Here is a 21,873-nt window from a genome sequence, read left to right on the forward strand (position 1 = left end):
AGCAGGGGCTCCTGGATCCTGAAGAGGAAGGGTCTGGGGCTTGGACTCCTGAGTCTGAGGGAGGAGGAGATGAGGGCCCAAACTACTGGTTCCTGAGGAGGGACAAAGGCACTGGGAACTGGGGCCCCAAACTTCTGATTCCTAGAGACAAGAGGGTGACCTCTTGTGTCGAAAGGAGGAGGAACATGGGGTCCTGGGCTCCTGGAACTGAAAGAAGACAGTGCTGGGGTCTGAAGGAGGAGCAGATAAGCTATGGCCCAGACTCCTGGGCTCCAGCTGAGCAAGGCTTGGTCCAGCCCCACCTAACAGGCCTCCCCACCTACCCACAGCCTCGAAGCTCATCTACAACATGGACCTGCACACAATGACACAGTCGCTGGTGACTCTGGCGGAGGACAACATAGCCTTCTTCTCGAGCCAGGGTCCTGGGGAAACGGCCCAGCGGCTGTCAGGCGTTTTTGCCGGTGTGCGCGAGCAGGCACTGGGGCTGGAGCCGGCCCTGGGCCGCCTGCTGGGTGTGGCACATCTCTTTGACCTGGACCCAGAGACACCCGCCAATGGGTACCGCAGTCTGGTGCACACAGCCCGCTGCTGCGTGGCACACCTCCTGCACAAATCCCGCTATGTGGCCTCCAACCGCCGCAGCATCTTCTTCCGCACCAACCACAACCTGGCCGAGCTGGAGGCTTACCTGGCTGCCCTCACCCAGCTCCGCGCTCTGGTCTACTACGCCCAGCGCCTGCTGGTTACCAATCAGCCGGGGGTGCTCTTCTTTGAGGGCGACGAGGGGCTCACCGCCGACTTCCTCCGGGAGTATGTTACGCTGCATAAGGGATGCTTCTATGGCCGCTGCCTGGGCTTCCAGGTGAGCCCCCTGCCCCGTGCCCCTCTGGGCCCACGATGAAGGCACCTGGTGGCCCCTGGCCTGGCCTATAATATGGTAAAGTAACCACAGTGGTCAGCATTATCGGACTCAGCAAACAGCAGGTACAGAAAGGGGAAGTTGGCTGGAGCTCAGACAGAGCTGCACCAGGGGTCTCAAACTCATGGGCCGTAGGTCATATCTGCTGGGTAGTAAGAAATCCAACGTGCAGAGCTTTTTTCACCAGGATATCCACTACTCTCTATTGTCCTACACACAGGAGATACATTCACTCTGTTACCTGTCTGGCCCCTGAAGTCATTTGAGGTTGAGACCCCTCAGGGAGGAATCTGGAGCCATGTGACCCTGTAGTCTTTCTGGCCCTCTCTGGGCCTCCCCTCACCTCAGCCTACCCCTCCCGCCCCACGTCTCCAGGCTTCCCTGCAGGCTAGCCTGTTCTCAGCAACCCAGCCCAGGTGTTCCTGGAAACCTCCCCTCACCAGGGCTGAACCCACGAGTATTGATCAGCCCAGCTGGGCCAGCCAGCTCCTCCCTGTGTCCCAGCCGTGACCCTAGAGTCATGAGAAAGAGATCCCGGGGCTGCCCGAACCAGCATCCCAGCCATAATAGCCAGGCATTCAGGTGCCCTCTGGCCTACTGGGCACCTGGCCAGGGGCAGGGCCCAGCTCTGCTTTGGTACAGGGCAGTCTCCCCTCTAAAATGTCAGCGTCTGGGAGGGCAGAGGCCTCCCCTGTCTTGGTCACTGGACCAGCCCGGTGTCTAGCATGCAGTAGGGCCTTGGCCAGTGTAGAGTGAACACAAGAATGCACCAGTCCCTCGCCTTGGCCTCCTGTGGCTCCATTTCCTCTGATCCTGTGTCCCCATTGTCTTGTTTTTTGGTTTTTGGGGTTTTTTTTTTTGTATTTTGTTTAGTAGGGATGGGGTTTCATCACGTTGGCCAGGCTGGTCTTAAACTCCTGACCTCAAGTGATCCGCCCGCCTAGGCCTCCCAAAGTGCTGGGTTTACAGGCATGAGCCACCACACCCGGCCCCCACCATCTTTCCTTAACTGCCTGTCTGCTCTGTCAGACGCTGTCTCCCCCTTCCCCTGTAGTGGCCAGCTGACCCCATGTCTAGGCCTCAGTCACCCTCTCTGGCTATCTTTCTACCTCAGGTCCCTGTGCCTGGGGGACTGTTTCTGGCCATCTCCCTGTTCCTGTCTTCCAGCTGCCCCCTCTCCCCATCCATCCTCTCTCTGACTTTCAGGAAGTCCCTGCACCATCCTACTCCCCACCTCACAGCCTACCAGTGCACCACCCTGCACTGAGAATGAAATCCAAATTCCTCTGCCCAGGACATGCATGAGCCCCCTTTGCCTCTTCAGTGTCACCACCTGCCCCTCTCCCCACTGCTCACTCTGCTCCAGCCACACTGGCCCCCTGGCTGTCGCTACCCAGGTCAAGCACCAAGCATGAGCTCACCTTTTTTTTTTTTTTTTTGAGACGGAGTCTCGCTTTGTTGCCCAGGCTGGAGTGCTGTGGTGTGATCTCCACTCACTGCAACCTTTGCCTCCCTGGCTCAAGCGATTCTCCTGCCTCAGTCTCCTAGGAGCTCACCTTTAAGCCTTCATGCTCTCTGTGCCCTGTGCAGGGAACACCCTCCCCTCGCTTCAGTCAGATCTCTCCTCCGAGACCCGCTAAGTAGCCTGACCCCTAGTCATCGCTCGTGTCCTCTCCACCTACTGCCTTTTTTTTTTTCCAAACCATTCATCATTCCTTGTTGTGATACTGTGCATGGCTTTGCTTATCTGCTGATCATTTGTTTTCCGTTTGAGAACATGAGGTCCATGAACCAGGTGAGAGCTATGCCCAGCACACAGTAGGAGCTCATGAAACATTTACTCAATGAACGTGTCTTCCCCACACATCCCTGCGCCTCGCTCCTGCCCTGTCCCCATCCCTCTCCTGAGCGGTGGGTGACGTAGCCGCGTCTCTCCACAGTTCACACCTGCCATCCGGCCATTCCTGCAGACCATCTCCATTGGGCTGGTGTCCTTCGGAGAGCACTACAAACGCAACGAGACAGGCCTCAGTGAGTCCCAGCCGGGTTCTACTCGCAGCCTTCCCTCCTGGCCCTCCTCCCCACTCCTGCCCAAGTAGCTTGACCCACTGGGGCTCCCTGACACTCCTTCCGAACCCCAGGTGTGGCCGCCAGCTCCCTCTTCACCAGTGGCCGCTTTGCCATCGACCCCGAGCTGCGTGGGGCTGAGTTTGAGCGGATCACACAGAACCTGGACGTGCACTTCTGGAAAGCCTTCTGGAACATCACCGAGATGGAAGTGCTATCGGTGAGGGCCTGTTACAGATGGGGACACTGAGGCCCAGAGACCCATCTGAGGCCACAGTAGGTCTCTGTGGGGCTCCAGGCCCAGGGATGGCACACAAGGGGAAAGACTGGAGATCAGAGGGAGGGGTGAAAGGCACCCCTGCAGGCAGACCCTCCCCAGCACCCCTTCTGTCCCCTCCCTCCAGTCTCTGGCCAACATGGCATCGGCCACCGTGAGAGTAAGCCGCCTGCTCAGCCTGCCACCCGAAGCCTTTGAGATGCCACTGACTGCTGACCCCACACTCACGGTCACCATCTCACCCCCACTGGCCCACACAGGCCCCGGGCCCGTCCTAGTCAGGCTCATCTCCTACGACCTGCGTGAAGGACAGGTAGGGTTCCAGCCTCAGCCAGGGACAGGGACACAGCCGAGAAGCATGGGCAGCCCCCGCCTTGGCATCCCCCGCCTTGGCATCCCCATGGAGGGGTGCAGCCCTGGCCAGCTCTCCCCAACCTCACACACCGCCTCCCTCCTCACCCCCAGGACAGTGAGGAGCTCAGCAGCCTGGTAAAGTCCAACGGCCAACGGAGCCTGGAGCTGTGGCCGCGCCCCCAGCAGGCACCCCGCTCGCGGTCCCTGATAGTGCACTTCCACGGCGGTGGCTTCGTGGCCCAGACCTCCAAATCCCATGAGCCCTACCTCAAGAGCTGGGCCCAGGAGCTGGGCGCCCCCATCATCTCCATCGACTATTCCCTGGCCCCCGAGGCCCCCTTCCCCCGTGCGTTGGAGGAGTGCTTCTTCGCCTACTGCTGGGCCATCAAGCACTGCGCCCTCCTTGGTGAGCCTCAGACTCCCACAGCCACCTGCATCTGCTCCCATCCTGCCCAGCCTGCTTCAAGCTCCTCCAGCCTCAGCCTCACACTTTCTACCTTCCTCACCCCCACACCTCCCAGCTCCTGCTCACCCAGGTCCTGCCCAATCTTCCGCCTCAGCCACTTTATCCTCTGTCCCCGACTGTGGCACCCAGACTCTCCATCTCCTCCACCTCCACTTCCCACCCACAGTCCTGTCTCCTTGGGCCTCTGCCATCCCCCTCTGGTAGCTCCAGGCCCTGCTTTCCTGTCCTCCCGGCCTCCTGGCCCACAGTCCAGCTTCTCTGACCTCCCTCTTTGAAGATCAACATCTTGGGAGGACACTGAGGCACAGAGCAGGGTGTGGCCATGCCCCAGAGCACAGAGCCTGCAGCCCAGGTCCTCTGTGCTGAGCCTGAACCCTGACCTTCCATTCCCATCCTCTGAGGCCCCCCTCCTGCAACAGGCCTGAGCTCGGCTCGCCTTCCCCACCACCTGCCCTCGCTGCTCCCAATCTCCAGCCCCGACAGACTTTCCCAGCACTTCCCTGCGCCTCTCCAGGTCCTGAGTCATCCTGATCCTCTGTCTACCACATGAGCCCAAATCTGTGCCTCAGTCTGCCAGTCTCTGAAACTGCAGTCTGCTAGGCCTTGGAGTGCCCCACACCCTACCTTGGAGAGCCCAGTTCTCCCAGCTTGAGTTCCTCCCTACCCTCCCTCCCCAGTCTCCTGCCCCTGCCAGGCTCTAACCAACCACCCCTCTCCCAAACCAGGCTCAACAGGGGAACGAATCTGCCTTGCGGGGGACAGTGCAGGCGGGAACCTCTGCTTCACCGTGGCTCTTCGGGCAGCAGCCTACGGGGTGCGGGTGCCAGATGGCATCATGGCAGCCTACCCGGCCACAATGCTGCAGCCTGCCGCCTCTCCCTCCCGCCTGCTGAGTCTCATGGACCCCCTGCTGCCCCTCAGCGTGCTCTCCAAGTGTGTCAGTGCCTATGCTGGTGAGGCCCACACCCTCAGCAGGGAAACAGGACTGCATGGATATCTGGGTCCTGCAGGGATGGGCTGGGGACTGGGACTCCTGTGACTGAGGAAGGAGAGGCTAGGCAGAGGAATCTAAGACTCCTTGTCCTTTTTTTTTTTTTTTTTTTTTTTTTGAGACGGAGTCTCGCTCTGTCGCCCGGGCTGGAGTGCAGTGGCCGGATCTCAGCTCACTGCAAGCTCCGCCTCCCGGGTTCACGCCATTCTCCTGCCTCAGCCTCCGGAGTAGCTGGCACTACAGGCGCCCGCCACCTCGCTCGGCTAGTTTTTTGTATTTTTTAGTAGAGACGGGGTTTCACCGTGTTAGCCAGGATGGTCTCGATCTCCTGACCTCGTGATCCGCCCGTCTCGGCCTCCCAAAGTGCTGGGATTACAGGCTTGAGCCACCGCGCCTGGCCTTGTGTGTGTGTGTGTGTGTGTGTGTGTGTGTGTGTGTGTGTGTGTGTGTGAGAGAGAGAGAGAGAGAGAGAGAGAGAGAGAGAGAGGGAGAGACAAGGTCTCGTGTCGCTCAGGCTGAGTGCAATGGCTCAAACACACCTCACTGCAGCCTCGACCTCCCAGGCTGAAGCAATCATCCTGCCTCAGCTTCCCAAGTAGCTGGGACTACAGGCGTGCACCACCACGCCCACACCCACGCCCAGCTAATTTTTGTTTTTCGCTATGTTGCCCAGGCTGGTCTTGAACTCCTGGGCTCAAGCTATCCTCTCGCCTTGGCCTCCCAAAGTACTAGGACTATAGCAGTGAGCTACTGCGCCCAGACTCCTTGTCCCTTTTGAAGCAATTGGATATTCTCACGTCCCTGGGGCCACAGATGCCTGAAGTTCTGGGTGTTAAGACTGGGCCCAGAAAGAGGAAAACAACTCAGCTCCCCACATACACTCTGCAGGTGCAAAGACAGAAGACCACTCCAACTCAGACCAGAAAGCCCTAGGCATGATGGGGCTGGTGCGGCGGGACACAGCCCTGCTCCTTCGAGACTTCCGTCTGGGTGCCTCCTCATGGCTCAACTCCTTCCTGGAGTTAAGTGGGCGCAAGTCTCAGAAGATGTCAGAGCCCATAGCAGGTGAGTGATTCACTCCCATCACCTGCCCAGCCAGGGTGGGCAGAAGGGACAGCCTAGCACAGCAAAAGTCCCAGGGAAGATGCTGGGCATGGTGGTTCAGGCCTGCAATCCCAGCACTTTTGGAGGCTGAGGTGGGCAGATCACTTGAGGTCAGGAGTTCGAGACCAGCCTGGTCAACATGACAAAACCCTGTGTCTAGTAAAAATACAAAAAAATTAGCCGGGTGTGGTGGCACACGCCTGTAATCCCAGCACTTTGGGAGGCGAAGGTGGGCAGATCACTTGAGGTCAGGAGTTCAAGACCAGCCTGGCCAACATGGCAAAATCCCTTCTCTACAAAAAAATACAAAAATTAGCAGGGTGTGGTGGTGTACACCTGTAGTCCCAGCTAGCAGGGAGGCTGAAGCCTATGCGAATCGCTTGAACCTGGGTAGCAGAGATTGCAGTGAGCCAAGATTGAGCCTCTATACTCCAGCCTGGGCAACAGAGTGATACCTTGTCTCAAAAAAAATTTTTTTTAAAAGAGCACCCTTACTGGGCTGTGGTGAGGTCTGCCTCCACCCATTTGGGTCAAGTGACCAGCACAATACGTGGCACCCAGTAGGTGCTATTAGAAGATGCCAACACCCCTGGTGTGCCCATTCTGTTCCAGTGACCCTCTGGGCCACAGAGCACTTAAGTAGTTACTCTCACATTGTTTTGCACCTCGCCTTCATGAATTTATAAAGACAAGTAAGGCTGGGTGTGGTGGCTCACGCCTGTAATCCCAACACTTTGGGAAGCCGAGGCCGGCGGATCACTTGAGGTCAGGAGTTCAAGACCAGCTTGGCCAACATAGTGAAACCCCATCTCTATTAAAAATACAAAAATTGGCCAGGCGCAACGGCTCATGCCTGTAATCCCAGCACTTTAGGAGGCTGAGGCGGGCGGATCACAAGGTCAGAAGTTCAAGACCAGCCTGACCAACATGGTGAAACCCCGTCTCTACTAAAAATACAAAAATTAGCCAAGTGTGGTGGCAGGCGCCTGTAATCTCAGCTACTCAGGAGGCTGAGGCAGGAGAATCACGTGAACCCAGAAGGCGAGGTTGCAGTGAGCCGAGATTACACCACTGCGCTCGAGCCTGGGTGACAAAGTGAGACTCTGTCTCAAAAAAAATAAAAGTTAGCTGGGCATGGTGGCACACCTGTAATCCCAGCTGCTCAGGAGGCTGTGACAGGAGAATTGCTTGAACCCAGGAGGCGGAGGTTGCAGTGAGCTGAGATCGCATCACTGCACTCCAGCCTGGGCAACAGAGCAAGACTCCATCTCAAAAAAAAAAAAAAAAGAAGTAAAAAACTGAAGCTGTAGGGTCTTGGCCCTCGTGGTAGGCAGTGTGGGTCTGATAAAATGAACAGATCTGAGGCCAAGCTGGGCACAACAGGTGGGCTGAAAGTATATCTTTAGCATCATTTGGGCACTTGCTTGCCTAGTCATGTGAAGGGATAAAACTGAAGAACACAAAGGAAATTTGGGGAAGCAGATCCATGTTGGCTACAGGTGCCAGACCCCTAGGAATCGGATACACGCTGGAGACTTGTTAGCTCCCTGTGAACAGAGCCTCCCTTCAAGCCACTGGGCCTGCTCACTATTCAAGTCACTTTGATCCATTTACGCCCTGTGGTAAGTGTAATCCCAGCACTTTGGGAGGCCTGGCCAACATGGCAAAACCCCGTCTCTGCTAACAAAAAAAACCACAAAAATTAGCTGGGCATGGTGGCACATGTCTATGGTCCCAGCTACTCGGGAAGCTGAGGCACGAGAATCACTTGAACCTGGGAGGTGGAGGATGCAGTGAGCTATGTTCTCGCCACTGCCCTCCAGCCTGTGTGACAGAGCGAGACTTTGTCTCAAAAAAAAAAAAAAAAAACTGATATACTGTGATTCCCAGTGGGTAGCAGTACCTAATCCCACATCTTAACCCACTTAGTCCTGCCACCTATGAACCAAGGACTATTTTCATTTCCTTGATCTAGAAGAAAAAATAGGTTCCTAGAAGTAAACTGCACCTAACCTTCCCAGTCACACACATACACACACACCCTTCACTAGGACACACAGCCCCACTGCCAAGACCCCCGCCCCCATGACCACCTGGGGCATCTGGAACTCCACCCATCCCCTAGGCGAGAGTCTGGGGAAACAGCCTTTCACAGCCCTCCACAGGTGACTGCCCTTCCCATTGCATTCCCTGCCAGCCACACACTCCCAAACTAACGGAGCCAGGCCTATCTGCTCACCCTCTCTCAGAGCCGATGCGCCGCAGTGTGTCTGAAGCAGCGCTGGCCCAGCCCCAGGGCCCACTGGGCACGGATTCCCTCAAGAACCTGACCCTGAGGGACTTGAGCCAGAGGGGAAACTCCGAGACGTTGTGGGACACCCCCGAGATGTCGCTGTCAGCTGAGACACTTAGCTCCTCCACACCCTCCGATGTCAACTTCTTATTACCGCCTGAGGATGCAGAGGAAGAGGCTGAGGCCAAAAATAAGCTGAGCCCCATGGACAGAGGCCTGGGCGTCAATGCCGCCTTCCCCGAGGGTTTCCACCCACGACGTTCCAGCCAGGGTGCCACACAGATGCCCCTCTACTCCTCGCCTATAGTCAAGAACCCCTTCATGTCGCCGCTGTTGGCACCCGACAGCATGCTCAAGAGCCTGCCACCTGTGCACATCGTGGTGAGTGCCAGAGGGGGCCGGCACAGGTGCATTTAGAGAGGAGCAGGGCACCCAGGGAGGAGCGGGACCAGGCACAGGTGCACCTGGGAAAGAGAGCTCTGGAGTGGGGAGAAAGGGACAGGCGTGTACCCAGGAGAGAACAATGCCCCGAACAAACGGGAGGAGGACAGGAGTCAGGGCTGCCTCCGTTTTATTTTGCAATTTTGAGTACCAAGAGACAGGAGCAGTGGGGCAGCCCCTTGGGCTTGGAGAATCAAGAGGGAAAAAAGGTGGGTTTGGCAGGGTGGGGAGGGAGAGGCTGGACAGAGGCCAGCGAGCGCAGTTCAAGTCATTCTCCCTTCCTTCCCACCACTCCCCCACTTCCCTCATTCTCTCCCCAACTCCTCACCCACCATGTCTCCTGCCTCCGTCCACCCCTGTCTGTATCCATATTTCCTACTCCCTTTGTTCATCAAACCCCTCCTCGCTCTACCTGACCCCGGTCTGTCGGTCCCCCATCCTCTCTCCACGTCCGTCCTGCTGTCCCGTAGGCGTGCGCGCTGGACCCCATGCTGGACGACTCGGTCATGTTCGCGCGGCGACTGCGCAACCTGGGCCAGCCGGTGACGCTGCGCGTGGTGGAAGACCTGCCACACGGCTTCCTGACCCTGGCGGCGCTGTGCCGCGAGACGCGCCAGGCTGCGGAGCTGTGCGTGGAGCGCATCCGCCTCGTCCTCACTCCGCCCGCCGCGCCCACGCCCGCCCCACCTCTGGTCTGAGCCGCCCGCCGGATCCGGGCTGCGCGGGGGAGACGGGGGTTGCGGGGGGCGACACTAAAAGCCTGCTGTTCCCATCTGCGCCGGCCTCCGTCATGAATGCGCTCCGGGCCGGGCGGGAGGGGGCGCGGGCTGTGCCTTACTTAAGTCGGGGGTGGCAAGGGGGCGGGGCGGGGGCCGGAAAGCAGAGACCCCCGCCACGGGGAGGGGGACGCGCACACACACCGGTCACCGAGACGGCTGGACCTGCACACCACCGCTACCTTCTGCTGCTGCTGCTGTGACCGCCGCAGGGACGGGGACTGGCCCTCCCTTGCAGGTCGGTTTGTTTGTCTGTCTGTTGTAAATAAAAGTATTTAATTAGTTTGGCCTCTCTCAAATACGGTGGGGTATTTGCCCACCAGGGGGCAGCATCGGACTCAAGCGGCTGGGAACCAAGAAACCTGGAATGAGGAAGAAGTGTGGGGGCCTGGATTCTTGGGACCAGAAGGGAGTGGACTTCCTGTTAACCCAGACCCACCTCCCCTCGGACTTCATCCAGGTACACTGCCAGGAGATGCTGGGTCCTCAGCTCCCCACCTTGAAGATCTTCGGTTAGCTGGACTCACTGTGGTCCCAGGGAGACCAGGCTCAGCATACATCGGGGGAAATAAAAGTTAAAAATTATGTCTTGGGTCTCAAAGGCTCCAGTGACCCAAACACCCTACAGAACTGGAGCAAAGTTAGCAGGAAACCAGAAACAAACTGGCACTCAAAATACTGTAAATGCCGCCAGCCACAGAGGTTCACGCCTGTAATCCCAGCACTTTGAGAGGCAAGACAGGAGGATGACTTGAGTCCAGGAGTTTGAGACCAGCCTGGGCAACATAGACCAGTCTCTACAAAAACATTTAAAAATTAGTCGGGCGTGGTGGCACACCCCTGCAGTCCTAGCTCCTCAGGAGGGTGAGGCAGGAGGATCACTTAAGCCCAGGAGTTCGAGGTTGCAGTGAGCTATGATCGCACCACTGCACTCCAACTTGGGCAAGAGTGAGACCCTTTTTCCAAAAAAACAAAAACTGGAAATGCAAGCTCTGTCCAGCTGTGACAATCAGCTCTTGGACCAACTCTCTGGCCCCTTGTAAGCCCTGAGTTTGGAGTTGAGATGATTTATACCCAGGATGTTCCTTCAAAGGGCTTCTGATCCTGGATTCAGAGAGGGGGGAAGAACAGACACAGGCTGTCACAGTCCCCGGGGTTCCACCTGTAGTAGTCAGGGAGAGCTTCACAGAGGTGGTGATCTGAGCTTGACACTAAAGGATGAACAAAAGTCTGCTAGGAAGAAAAAACATTCCAGGTTGTGAGAGCCAGCTGGCAGTGATCAAAGCTGCCACCTGGCTAGAAAAAGCTTCCACCTGACCAGAAGGTCAGGTGCAAAGTGGGGAGGGGCGTGAAGGGCCTGGAGTGGTCAGCAGGAGCAGGGCCTGAAGAGCCTGGAGCATAATTTGGACTAAACTGGAGGGCAGTGGGGAGCCACCTGAGCGCTTTGAGCAGGAAAGGGCCAGGGTCAGCTCAGGGCACTAAAAGATTCTGCTGGGACACTGGGGGATGGACAGAGAAGGGCAAAACTGGAGTCCTGCAGGCCAAGAAGGAGGCCTGAGCTGGGGCAGGAGCTGTGAGGGTAGGGAGTGGAGGTGGAGCATCCCAGAGCCATAAAAGCTGGGAAGAACAGCACTTACTGATGGGGTTACAGGACAGCAAGGGGACAGAGATGACACCCAGGTCTAGCCATGGGAGCAGGTAGAGTGAAGCTGTCTCTTCAATAGGAGGAGGCCCAGGTGTGTGTGTGACAGGTGAGACCTGCTGAGGGCCATTCTGGACATGATGAGCTGGAAGGTCTCAGGAAGACAATCCAGGAGGCAACAAGGGTCAGAAGTGCAGGCTGGGGCTGGGTGCAGTGGCTCACACCTGTAATCCCAGCACTTTGGGAGGCCATGGTGGGTGGATCACCTGAGGTCAGGAGTTCAAGACCAGCCCAGCCAACATGGCGAAACGCTGTCTCTACTAAAAATACAAAAATTAGCCGGGGGTGGTGGTACATGCCTATAATCCCAACAAATTGGGAGGCCGAGGCAAGAGAATCGCTTGAACCTGAGAGACAGAGGTTACAGTGGGCTGAGACTGTGCCACTGCACTCCAGCCTGGGTGACAGAATGAGACTGTGTCTCAAAAAAAAAAAAAACACACACACACACAATGCAGTCTAGGTGGAGCCAAGGGACTGGAACCTTTCCAGGAAGCCTGGGCAGGTAGGACAAGCAACAAGAGGGCCAGGACAGAGAGAGCCCTGAGGATCACGCCCCCAGTAAAGGGGTGGGCAAGGGTGGGCAGTGGAAGGCAAGGCTGAAGGGTTCTAAGGAGCAGCCGGAGAGAGAGGAAGCTGCCCAGGAAGGAGGATGTAGGGCGAAGGGAGTTTCAGGGAGTGGACCGGGTCAGATGAGGATTAAAATGTTATCCTCGGCTGGGCGCGGTGGCTCAAGCCTGTAATCCCAGCACTTTGGGAGGCTGAGACGGGCGGATCACGAGGTCAGGAGATCGAGACCATCCTGGCTAACACAGTGAAACCCCGTCTCTACTAAAAAATACAAAAAAATAGCCGGGCGACGTGGCGGGCGCCTGTAGTGCCAGCTACTCGGGAGGCTGAGGCAGGAGAATGGCGTAAACCCGGGAGGCGGAGCTTGCAGTGAGCTGAGATCCAGCCACTGCGCTCCAGCCTGGGCGACAGAGCGAGACTCCGTCTCAAAAAAAAAAAAAAAAAAATGTTATCCTCAGGTCTCAGCAATAAGCAGGTGACCTCGGTGACCTTGTCCAGAGCCACTGCAAGGTCATGGCAGTTGGGCAGCCAGACTTAGTGCATTGAAGAGGGAGTGGAAGGTAAGGGATTGAGCCAGTGGACGCCACAAGGGAGCTTGATACAAGGCACGTGTGTTTAGAGATGTTGGACATGTTTGAATGCTGGAGGGGTGGGAGAGACTGAAGCTGCAGAAACAAGAAAGCGGTTTCCTGGGGGGTGGGTGAGAAGCAAGGGATCCTCAGCTCAGAGGTCCTCGTTCACCCAGCAAGTGACTTCTGAGTCAGGGCCTGTGCTGGGGCAGGGAGTTGTAGCCCAGAACTCTTCCTGAAGGTCCAGGTCCACTGGCCTGAGTCACTGCTCCCCTTGTCCAACTCATAGAACCCCTTGCTCACCTCTGTCAAAACAGTCACTACCCATCAACCTGCTCCTCTTTCCTGTCCCCACCTCAGGGATGGCTCCATTGTCCTCCAGGCCAGAGCTCTGGGTCTCATCCTGGACAACCCCTTGTCCCATAGCCCATCAATCCCCACTTTCTGTTCTCTCTGCTTCCGGAATCTCCTTATTTATTTATTTATTTATTTATTTATTTATTTATTTTTCTTCTTTTTTTTTTTTTTTTTGAGACAGAGTCTCGCTCTGTCACCCATGCTGGAGTGCAGTGGCGCAATCTCGGCTCACTGCAAGCTCTACCTCCCGGGTTCACGCCATTCTCCTGCCTCAGCCTCCCGAGTAGCTGGGACTACAGGCGCCTGCCACCACGCCTGGCTAATTTTTTTGTATTTTTAGTAGAGACGGGGTTTCACTGTGTTAGCCAGGATGGTCTCCATCTCCTGACCTCGTGATCCGCCCGCCTCGGCCTCCCAAAGTGCTGGAATTACAGGCGTGAGCCACCGCGCCTGGCCTATTTTTTCTTTTTCTTTTTTTTTTGAGACAGGGTCTCACTGTTGTGCAGGTTGGAGTGCAGTGGCATGATCTTGGCTCACTGCAGCCTCGACTTCCCAGGCTCAAGTGATCCTCCTGCCTAAGCCTCCTCAGTAGCTGGGACCACAGGCACGCACCACCACACCCGGTTTTTTTTGTCTGTTTGTTTGTTTGTTTGAGACAGAGTCTCACTCTGTCACCCAGGCTGGAGTGCAGTGGCACAATCTCAGTTCACTGCTGCAACCTCCGCCTCCCAGGTTCAAGCAATTTTCTGCCTCAGCCTCCCAAGTGGCTGGGATTACAGGTGCCCACCACCACGCCTGGCTAATTTTTTGTATTTTTAGTAAAGAGGGGGTTTCACCATCTTGGCCAGGCTGGTCTTGAACTCCTGACCTCGTGATCTACCCACCTTGGCCTCCCAAAGTACTGGGACTACAGGCATGAGCCACCGTGCCCAGCCACACCCAACTAATTTTTTGTAGAGATGAGGCTGTCACTGTGCTGCCCAGGCTGGTCTTGAACTCCTGGCCTCAAGTGATCCTCCCACCTCAGCCTCCCAAAATGCTGGGATTACAGACATGAGCCATGGCACCCAGTCTTGCCTCCTGAATCTCTATCTTATCCCCTCGGCCTCTTCCCTGATCCAGGCTCCACTCTCTCCTGCCTGAATCCCTGCCAGAGCCACCTCCTGGGCTACTGGCTTCCAGTCTCATTCCTCCAGTTCTGGTCCAACTATGACCTTGTCCTTCGCTACTCTCAACCCTTCCATGGCTCTCCACTACCCCCTCACCCTCAGGACAAACTCCAAGCTCCTCAGCGTGGCCTCTGCCCATCTCTTCAGCCTCCTCCAGCCTTTCAGTTCCCCTGCTGGCCACACAGACCTGACTGGCCTTCTGCTTGGGCACCTGCGCACAGTACTACTCCTGCATGCCTCCCTGTCTTGGGTCACGCTGAAACACCCTCCCCACAACCACTTTGCAAACTGGCACCTCCACTTTGCCTGGCATCTCCTGCTCCTCCAAGATCCAGCTCCAGTGGCCCCTCCCCTGGAAACCCTTTCCCGACCACGCCAAACTCAAAAAAGTCTCTCCTGGGCTCCCCACCGTCTCTGCACACCCATGCCCATCGATGTGCGTCCTCCCATCTGGCCCGGGCTCCTTGAGGGCACGGCCCAGGCCTGACTCATCTTGGTCACGAGCATCGCCCAGCACAAGGCTTGGCACACCAGAAGCCTCAGGAAATGTTTGTCTAAGTAATAGGTGGGAGAATGTGTGAGTGAGTGGCTAGACGAGGGAATCTGTGAGTGAGTGGCTAGACGAGGGAATCTGTGAGTGAGGGAATTAAGGAGGGCAGGAAGGGCTGAACGGATGAGGAGCAGGAAGGCAGGAGCAGACGAGAATCAGGCTTAGGGTGGGAGGAACGGATGAATAACTGAGATCCAGCATCCCGGTCTCAGTTTCTCCAAGAAAGCAAGATGGGTTCGCCGGGACTGAGCTCCCCCCTCCGCCTCGAGCCTCACCAAGCCTCACGGTTTCCCACCCAAGCTATGTCCAGAATCCCAATACCAGGCGTGCTGGAAAGGGCTTACCCGGCCAGACCCGCAGAACCGGTTCCCTCGCGAGCCCGCTCGGGCCTCTGCGGAGTGGACCCGGATTCGGATCTCTCAGGTTCCGGGTCTATTGGCCGACTGATGGGGCCTGGCAGAGACTGGCGTCTCCGAAAGCCTATCGCTGCCCGAGTTGGGCTGTGGGCCCCGCCTACTAGGCAAAGCGTCCTGAGTGGCCCAGGGAGGTAGAAGGCCGAGTGTCCATTGGCTGGAAGATAGTGACTGACGTCAGGGATAGCTTATCGCAGCCAGACTCCAAAGAAGTGCCTGGCGTGTCGGACCCGCCTCCGGAGGGACTGAGTCAGGATGGGATCCCTGGGCGTAGACGGTCGCCGAGTGGCCGCGAATAGAGTTTCTGGCCCCCAATACCTAGGCTGTTTGCTGACCCGATCCTTGGGTCTTCAGGAAGGTTGGGGATTTGAGAGTTCAGACTCCTTGGTTCTGAAGGAGGAGAAGCCTGGGACCCGAGGAAGGAGGGACTAGGGGCCCGGACTCCTGGGTCAGAGGGAGGAGGGGGCTGGAAACCTAAAGGTTTGATGCCTAGGAGCGGGAACTACGGGATCTTGAGTCACTCGCCCGCCCAGGGATGACAGGTTTGGGATTCAGGATTTTATAAGGCTATTTATGGGAAGGGAGCCAGGCCTTACCCCCAGGCACGTGGAGGTAATGAAGTGGAGCTTGGAATAGAGAGGGAGAAGGAAGAGGCTCAGGGGAAGCTCTGGCCTAGATATGCCCTTTCCTCATCCCGAAAAGGGAAGTCAGAGGCAGGTGCTGTCTGCAAAAGGAACCCAGAACTGGAGGAGACTGGAGACTCACGTGAGACCACGAGAAAAACAGAGATACCAAAGGGGAAATAGCAAAAATAAAACAGTAATAATAATAGAGCTCTCTTGTACTGAGTTTACTGTGGCCTGGTTCTGTGCTGAGCATTTTACATAATTATCTCTCGTCTTCCTCGTCACAGCCCTGAGAGATTGGATTATTACTATTATTATTATCCCCAGTTTACAAGTGAGAAGATTGAGGCCCAGTGAGGGAGAATCAAAATACAGATGTAAAGATACAAGAGAGACACAAAACACAGATGGAGATAAACAAAGAGTTACAGGCCCAGAGAGAAAAAAGAAAATGCAGGCAACAAACAAAAGGAGAGGGGCCGAGAGCTAGGACTCCTGGGGCTGGGGGAGTGGAGAGCTGGAGACTCAGACTCCTGGGTCCTGGGGAAGGTAGGGCCAAGGATGGGATCTCCCAGGTATTTTCCCCCACGAATCCATGATACTAAGCTTGTCCAACCCTTCTGGCTGTGGGCGTGAGCCTGGTTGGGGTCGAAAATAGTGATTAGGAGGTGCAGATGCATCATGAGCCTATTAGGAGGTGATAAGAAAATGATTCATGGCAGTGCCCTTAGCCTGGAAGGGACCTTTCCCCCACGGCCTCTGTTCTTTGATCTAGACAGATCTAGCCTTTTCTGTCCCTCCCCATCGCTGCATCTCCGTCACTCAGAACTGTCACTGAGGCCCATTGTGAAGGCAGAGGGCCACCCTGGAGCAGCAACAGCTTCCCTGGTGGGCATTCATCTCTCTGGGTCTCTCTGCTTTCCCCCAGACCCTGAACCGACCAGAGGTCCTGGCACATTGCAGGGGCTCAGGAAATGCTCATGGAATGAATGGACGGAGATCCCCATCTCTGCGCAGCTCTTCCTCTGTCCCCATCCAGTTACGTTTTTCTGTGTCATCATCACGTCTCTTAGCCTCCCCCTGGCCTCACCAGTCTCCTCCCACCTTCCCTTTCAACCTCACCTTTCTCCTGGAGCCACTGGGCCCACTATCCCCATTAGGGAGAAACCAAGGCTCATTTCGGAAGATCTCTCTCGCAGGGGTCACGTACAGGACATTATGTAAGGGAGTGGCCTCACAGCTGAGAGAAGGGTTCTCAAGATTCCAATTACAGACACACTGCCAGCACCGCAGTCAGAAATGCAAGATCACACCAAACACGTGCCTTCACAGTTTGTGTTAGATTTGATCTTGCATTTACACCCACACAAAGAATCACACACACACAGTAATACAATCACCTACAAGCACAAACACAAATACAGGCACACAATCACAGAATCACCCGTGATCACAGCACACAAGAAATATCCTATTCCGCATGCAAAACAGACACCCCAGCAATGAAATTACATGACCAGTCACTGAGAGGCCACTCATCCAGCTCCTACCAGAAGGAACTGAGCAAAGATCTGGGTTAATTCCCTACTGTATCGCCGGCAACCAGAAGAACACATCATCGTCATCAGCAGCAGCAACAAAAAATGTTTCCTATGTGACAGGCACAATTCCAAGCACTTTTTTTTTTTTTTTTGAGACGGGGTCTCACTCTGTTGCCCAAGCTGGAGTGCAGTGGTTCGATCTCGGCTCACTGCAATCTCTGCCTCCTGGGTTCAAGCGATTCTCCTGCCCCAACCTCCCAAGTGGCCGGGACTACAGGCACACACCACCACAGCCGGCTAGTTTTTGTATTTTTAGTAGAGATGGGGTTTCACCATCTTGGCCAGGCTGGTCATGAACTCCTGACCTTAGGTGATCCGCCCACCTCAGCCTCCCAAGGTGCTGGGATTACAGGCGTGAGCCACCGCACCCAGCCACACTTTTTATTTAATGCTCTCAACAACCTCATTTGCAACAACCCATCTTATAGGTGGGAAAATTGAGATCCAAAGAAGTTTAGTGTCTCGCCCAAGGTTTCACAGCCACTGACAGGCAGTCAGAATTTGGTGGGTCTTTTTTTTTTTTTTTTTAGATGGAGACTCGTCCTGTCACCCAGGCTGGAGTGCAATGGTGCGATCTCAGCTCACTACAACCTCCGCCTCCTGGGTTCAAGCAGTTCTCCTGCCTCAACCTCCCGAATAGCTGGGACTACAGGCACTTGCCACCACACCCAGCTAATTTTTTGTGTGCATTTTTAGTAGAGACAGGGTTTCACCATATTGACCAGGCTGGTCTTGAACTCCTGACCTCAAGTGACCTGCCTGCTTCAACCTCCCAAAGTGCTGGGATTACAGGTGTGAGCCACCGTGCCCAGCCAGCAGTCAGAATTTGAACCCAGACTGGGCACAGTGGCTCATGCCTTTAATCCCAACACTTTCGGAGGCAGAAGCAGAAGGATTGCTTGGGCCCAGGAGTTTGAGACCAGCCTGGGCAACATAGCAAGACTCTGTCACTACAAAAAAATTTTAGAAATTAGCTGGCATGGTGGTGCACACCTGTGGTCCCAGCTACTCAGGAGGCTTGAGTCGGGGAGGTCAAGGCTGCAGGGAGTCCTCCCACTCACTGCACTCCAGCCTGGACAACAGAGTGAGACTTTGTCTCAATAAAAAAATAATTTGAGGCTGGGCGTGGTGGCTCACGCCTGTAATCCCTGCACTTTGGGAGGCCGAGGCAGGTGGATCACCTGAGGTTGAAAGTTCAAGACCAGCCTGCCAACATGGAGAAACCCCGTCTCTACTAAAAATGCAAAAAATTAGCCGGGCATGGTGGTGCATGCCTGTAATCCCAGTTACTCGGGAGGCTGAGGCAGGTGAATTGCTTAAACCTGGGAGGCGGAGGTTGCGGTAAGCTGAGATCTCACCATTGCCCTCCAGCCTGGGAAACAAGAGCGAAACTCAGTCTCAAAAAAAAAAGAATTTGAACCTAGGCTTTCCCAGGCTTTCTGGCTCCAGAGTCCATCACATAAGGCTACCATTCAATAGATAATTGCTGCCTTAATCCACCAGAATTACAGAATCACAGTAACTGTGAACACACCCAAACGGCACTGCAGTGTGTGGACTCACAGGAGGGCCATGCAGACACACAAATAGAAAAGACCCTCTCATATCACACCACAGACCACAGAAAAAGCATAGAGACACATCATGACAGTCAGGGATTGTCATGACAATTGGTCACAACCACACACAGAGACACAACACACAGAAACACAGGGGCACACCCAGAGCTCCCCAAGTCCCTCCTGTTCCGCTCCCAGCCCCGCTGGGCTGGCCCTCAAGGAAACAGCAGGTTGAGGATGGGAAGAGGGGCCACCCCACTTGTCCGCTCAGCCCGACCGGTTCCACCAGGGCCACAGATGGCACAACCCACCTTGTGAAACCCAAGTGATGACTGACCCATGTTGGGCAAGTGGACTCAGACCTGGTCTAGATGCCTGGGTTCTGGGGATAAAGGGGCTGGGAGCCTGGACTCCTGTATTTCCAAAGGAGGAGGGGGTTGGGTGCCCCATTCCTTCTAAGGGGGAGGAGGAGGATTGGGACCTGGACTCTCAGATCCTGAGGATGGAAGGCTGGGGCCTGTACTCCTAGATTCTGGGAAAAGAGGGGGCCAGAGTCCTGGATTCCTCTGTCTTTGATGGTAGGGTTCCAGATTTAGCAAATAAAACTATAGGAAGCCCAATTTAATTTGAATTTTAGATAAATAACAAATACTTTTTTAGTATAAATATGTCCCAAATACTGCATGAAACATACTTATACTAAAAAAAAAACTGTTTGTTGCTTATCTGAATTTCAGATTTTACAGGACATCTGTATTTTATGTGGCAACCCTGTTTGAGGAGGATGTAGGCCGATGCCTGGTGACTGGGCCACCATCACTCCTCAGCCCCCCAGGAGCTCCTCCTCCTGCTCACGGCCCTCCTCGCCCCCAAGCAGGCCACCTCACAGCTTCCCCAGTCTCTATTTCCTCACCTGCATGAATTGCTAGATCTAACTGGGGCCCCCAGGCTGTGTCAGGAATGAGAGAGGAAACTTGAGGACAACTCAGAGTGTCATCCTGGGAGCCCTAGGGTCCTCGGAGATGAATGACCTTGAGTCACCTGCACCCTTAGTCTGGACAGCAGGGGGGATGGGGCCCTGTGGCAGCCTCTACGGGGCAGGTCTGCAGATGAAGAGAGATGGGAAGCGAGATTCAGAAGAGATTTTGACTTAGGAGACAGAGACCCTGGGATAAGGGCATAGAGACACAGAGCCTGGAAGGAGAGGGACCCAGAGATGGAGAGACAGAGATTTGGAAAGAGATTTGCAGAGATGAGGAAAGAAAGAGAGATTCACAGCTGGAAAGGTGAAGATGCAGGGTGAGAGACAAAGATTCAAAAATGGGGAGACAAGCTGGGCGTGGTGGCTCAAGCCTGTAATCCCAGCACTTTGGGAGGCCGAGACGGGCGGATCACGACGTCAGGAAATCGAGACCATCCTGGCTAACACGGTGAAACCCCGTCTCTATTAAAAAATACAAAAAACTAGCCAGGCGCGGTGGCGAGCACCTGTAGTCCCAGCTACTGCGGAGGCTGAGGCAGGTGAATGGCGTAAACCAGAGAGGCGGAGCTTGCAGTGAGCCGAGATCTGGCCACTGCACTCCAGCCTAGGCAGCAGAGCCAGACTCCGTCTCAAAAAAAAAAAAAAAAAGATGGGGAGACAGGGATGTTAGGACACAAGTGGGAAGGAGATGTTCCCCAGACATCCAGGCTCCAGGGCCAATGATGGACGTGCACCGGCAAGACAGTGAGCGCTGCGGGGAGTTCTGGGGACAAGGAGACCCAACCATCTGGGTGGTGCTGGGAGACCAAGGCTTGGGTCCTAATGTGTTGGAGGCAGGGAGGGGATACCTTGGATCCCAGGCTAGCAGGGCGATCCACCTGCCATCACCCCATACCGTAGAGTGATGACATCACCTTCTCTGCAGGTGACACCCCAGTTTTCTAGTACCTCCTACATTTTTGGGGTGACACCCGTGCTGAGAACCCCACCCAGCTCTAACACTGCTTCCCTCACTGAGTCACCTCCCAACCCCGTCAGGCCTGTTGAGGGGAGACTTTGGCGACTCAGGCATCCAGGCCCCCAGCTCCTTCCCTGCTCAGGAGCCCAGCAAAGTGGAATCCCAGGACCCCTACCTTACTGAGGGATGTGCACCTGGCCTCATGAGACATGGGAGTCCGGGGCCCCAGCCCCTCCTCCCTCAGACCCAGGGGTCCAAGCCCCCAGTCCTTTGCTCCATTAGGACCCAGGAGTCCTGGGTGACGTCCATGTCCTTCAGGAACTGCGGCTTTTCAGTTCCCAGCCTCCTCCCTTCCCAATTTGGAGCTGGGGTGAGGTGTGTTTATTTACTTTGGTTCCAACATGAGTCATTCCCCAAAACACACTGCCCCCCATGTGTCTCCTGGCTTGAATGGGGAGGACATTGTCCCCCTCTCCCAGGAAAGTGGGGACATCACTGAGAGTCTGATGAGAGTCCCTGAAAGGGGAGTTCCACACAGCACTCTCTCCCACTCCACCTGGCCTTTCTCTCTCCCCACCCATCGCCTCTCCCCATTTCCCTACCCTCTAAGCCTGTTCAGTGATTCCCCCACCTGCCTCTCCACTTTTCCATCTCCATCTCTCTTCTGTCTCCCATCTCCCCATTTTTTTTTTTTTTTTTTTTTTTTTTTGAGACAGGGTCTCGCTCTGTCACTGAGGCTGGAGTGCAGTGGCAGGAACACAGCTCACTGCAGACTCAACCTTCTGGACTCAAGCAATCCTCCTGCCTCAGCCTCTCAAGTAGCTGGGACTACAGGCGCATGCCACCATGCCCAGCTAATTTTATTTGTATTTTTTGTAGAGATGGGGTCTCCCCATGTTGCCCAGGCTGGTCTCCAACTCCTAGGCTCAGGTGATCCTCTCGCCTCAGCCTCCCAAAGTGTTGGGATTACAGGCGAGAGCCACCATGCCTGGCCCATCTCCCCTCTTCTTGTTATTTCTTTTCACATTTTTGTGCTCCTCTGTTTCTTGGCACCTCTCCATCCCTCTACATCTTCTTGTGTCTCTCCATCTCTCTGAATCTCCTTCTGTCTCTCCCTTCTGTCTAG

General features: G+C 55.5%; 1 protein-coding gene and 1 long non-coding RNA gene across 7 annotated transcripts in view; one reads left to right on the plus strand and one right to left on the minus strand.

Annotated features, from left to right (window-relative positions):
- LIPE (lipase E, hormone sensitive type) overlaps nt 1-9,973 on the plus strand; it is a 23,820-nt gene extending 13,847 nt beyond the window's left edge. For all 4 annotated transcript variants that reach the window (XM_073016395.1, XM_073016392.1, XM_073016394.1 and 1 more), the window contains 9 exons: nt 330-865; nt 2,863-2,953; nt 3,064-3,209; nt 3,394-3,579; nt 3,732-4,026; nt 4,812-5,039; nt 5,966-6,142; nt 8,431-8,855; nt 9,386-9,973. In XM_073016395.1, coding sequence (XP_072872496.1) covers nt 350-865; nt 2,863-2,953; nt 3,064-3,209; nt 3,394-3,579; nt 3,732-4,026; nt 4,812-5,039; nt 5,966-6,142; nt 8,431-8,855; nt 9,386-9,613 — 2,292 coding nt within the window. In that variant the 5' untranslated portion in view covers nt 330-349 and the 3' untranslated portion in view covers nt 9,614-9,973. The remainder of the gene's footprint in view (nt 1-329; nt 866-2,862; nt 2,954-3,063; nt 3,210-3,393; nt 3,580-3,731; nt 4,027-4,811; nt 5,040-5,965; nt 6,143-8,430; nt 8,856-9,385) is intronic.
- On the minus strand, nt 2,320-13,084 carry LOC140711853 (uncharacterized). 3 transcript variants are annotated; one of them, XR_012093161.1, is made up of 4 exons: nt 10,131-13,084; nt 9,836-9,947; nt 3,032-3,217; nt 2,320-2,927 (listed from the first exon to the last, which is right to left on the minus strand). It is a non-coding gene; the product is annotated as an uncharacterized lncRNA (long non-coding RNA). The 3 variants fall into 3 exon arrangements; XR_012093160.1 differs by lacking the exon at nt 3,032-3,217 and adding an exon at nt 9,328-9,541 and having other exon boundaries at nt 10,131-12,206; XR_012093162.1 differs by lacking the exon at nt 3,032-3,217 and having other exon boundaries at nt 10,131-13,083.
- Between the last annotated feature and the right edge of the window lie 8,789 nt (nt 13,085-21,873).

Source organism: Chlorocebus sabaeus, chromosome 6 (genome assembly GCF_047675955.1).
Source record: "Chlorocebus sabaeus isolate Y175 chromosome 6, mChlSab1.0.hap1, whole genome shotgun sequence".
Lineage (NCBI taxonomy): Eukaryota > Metazoa > Chordata > Mammalia > Primates > Cercopithecidae > Chlorocebus > Chlorocebus sabaeus.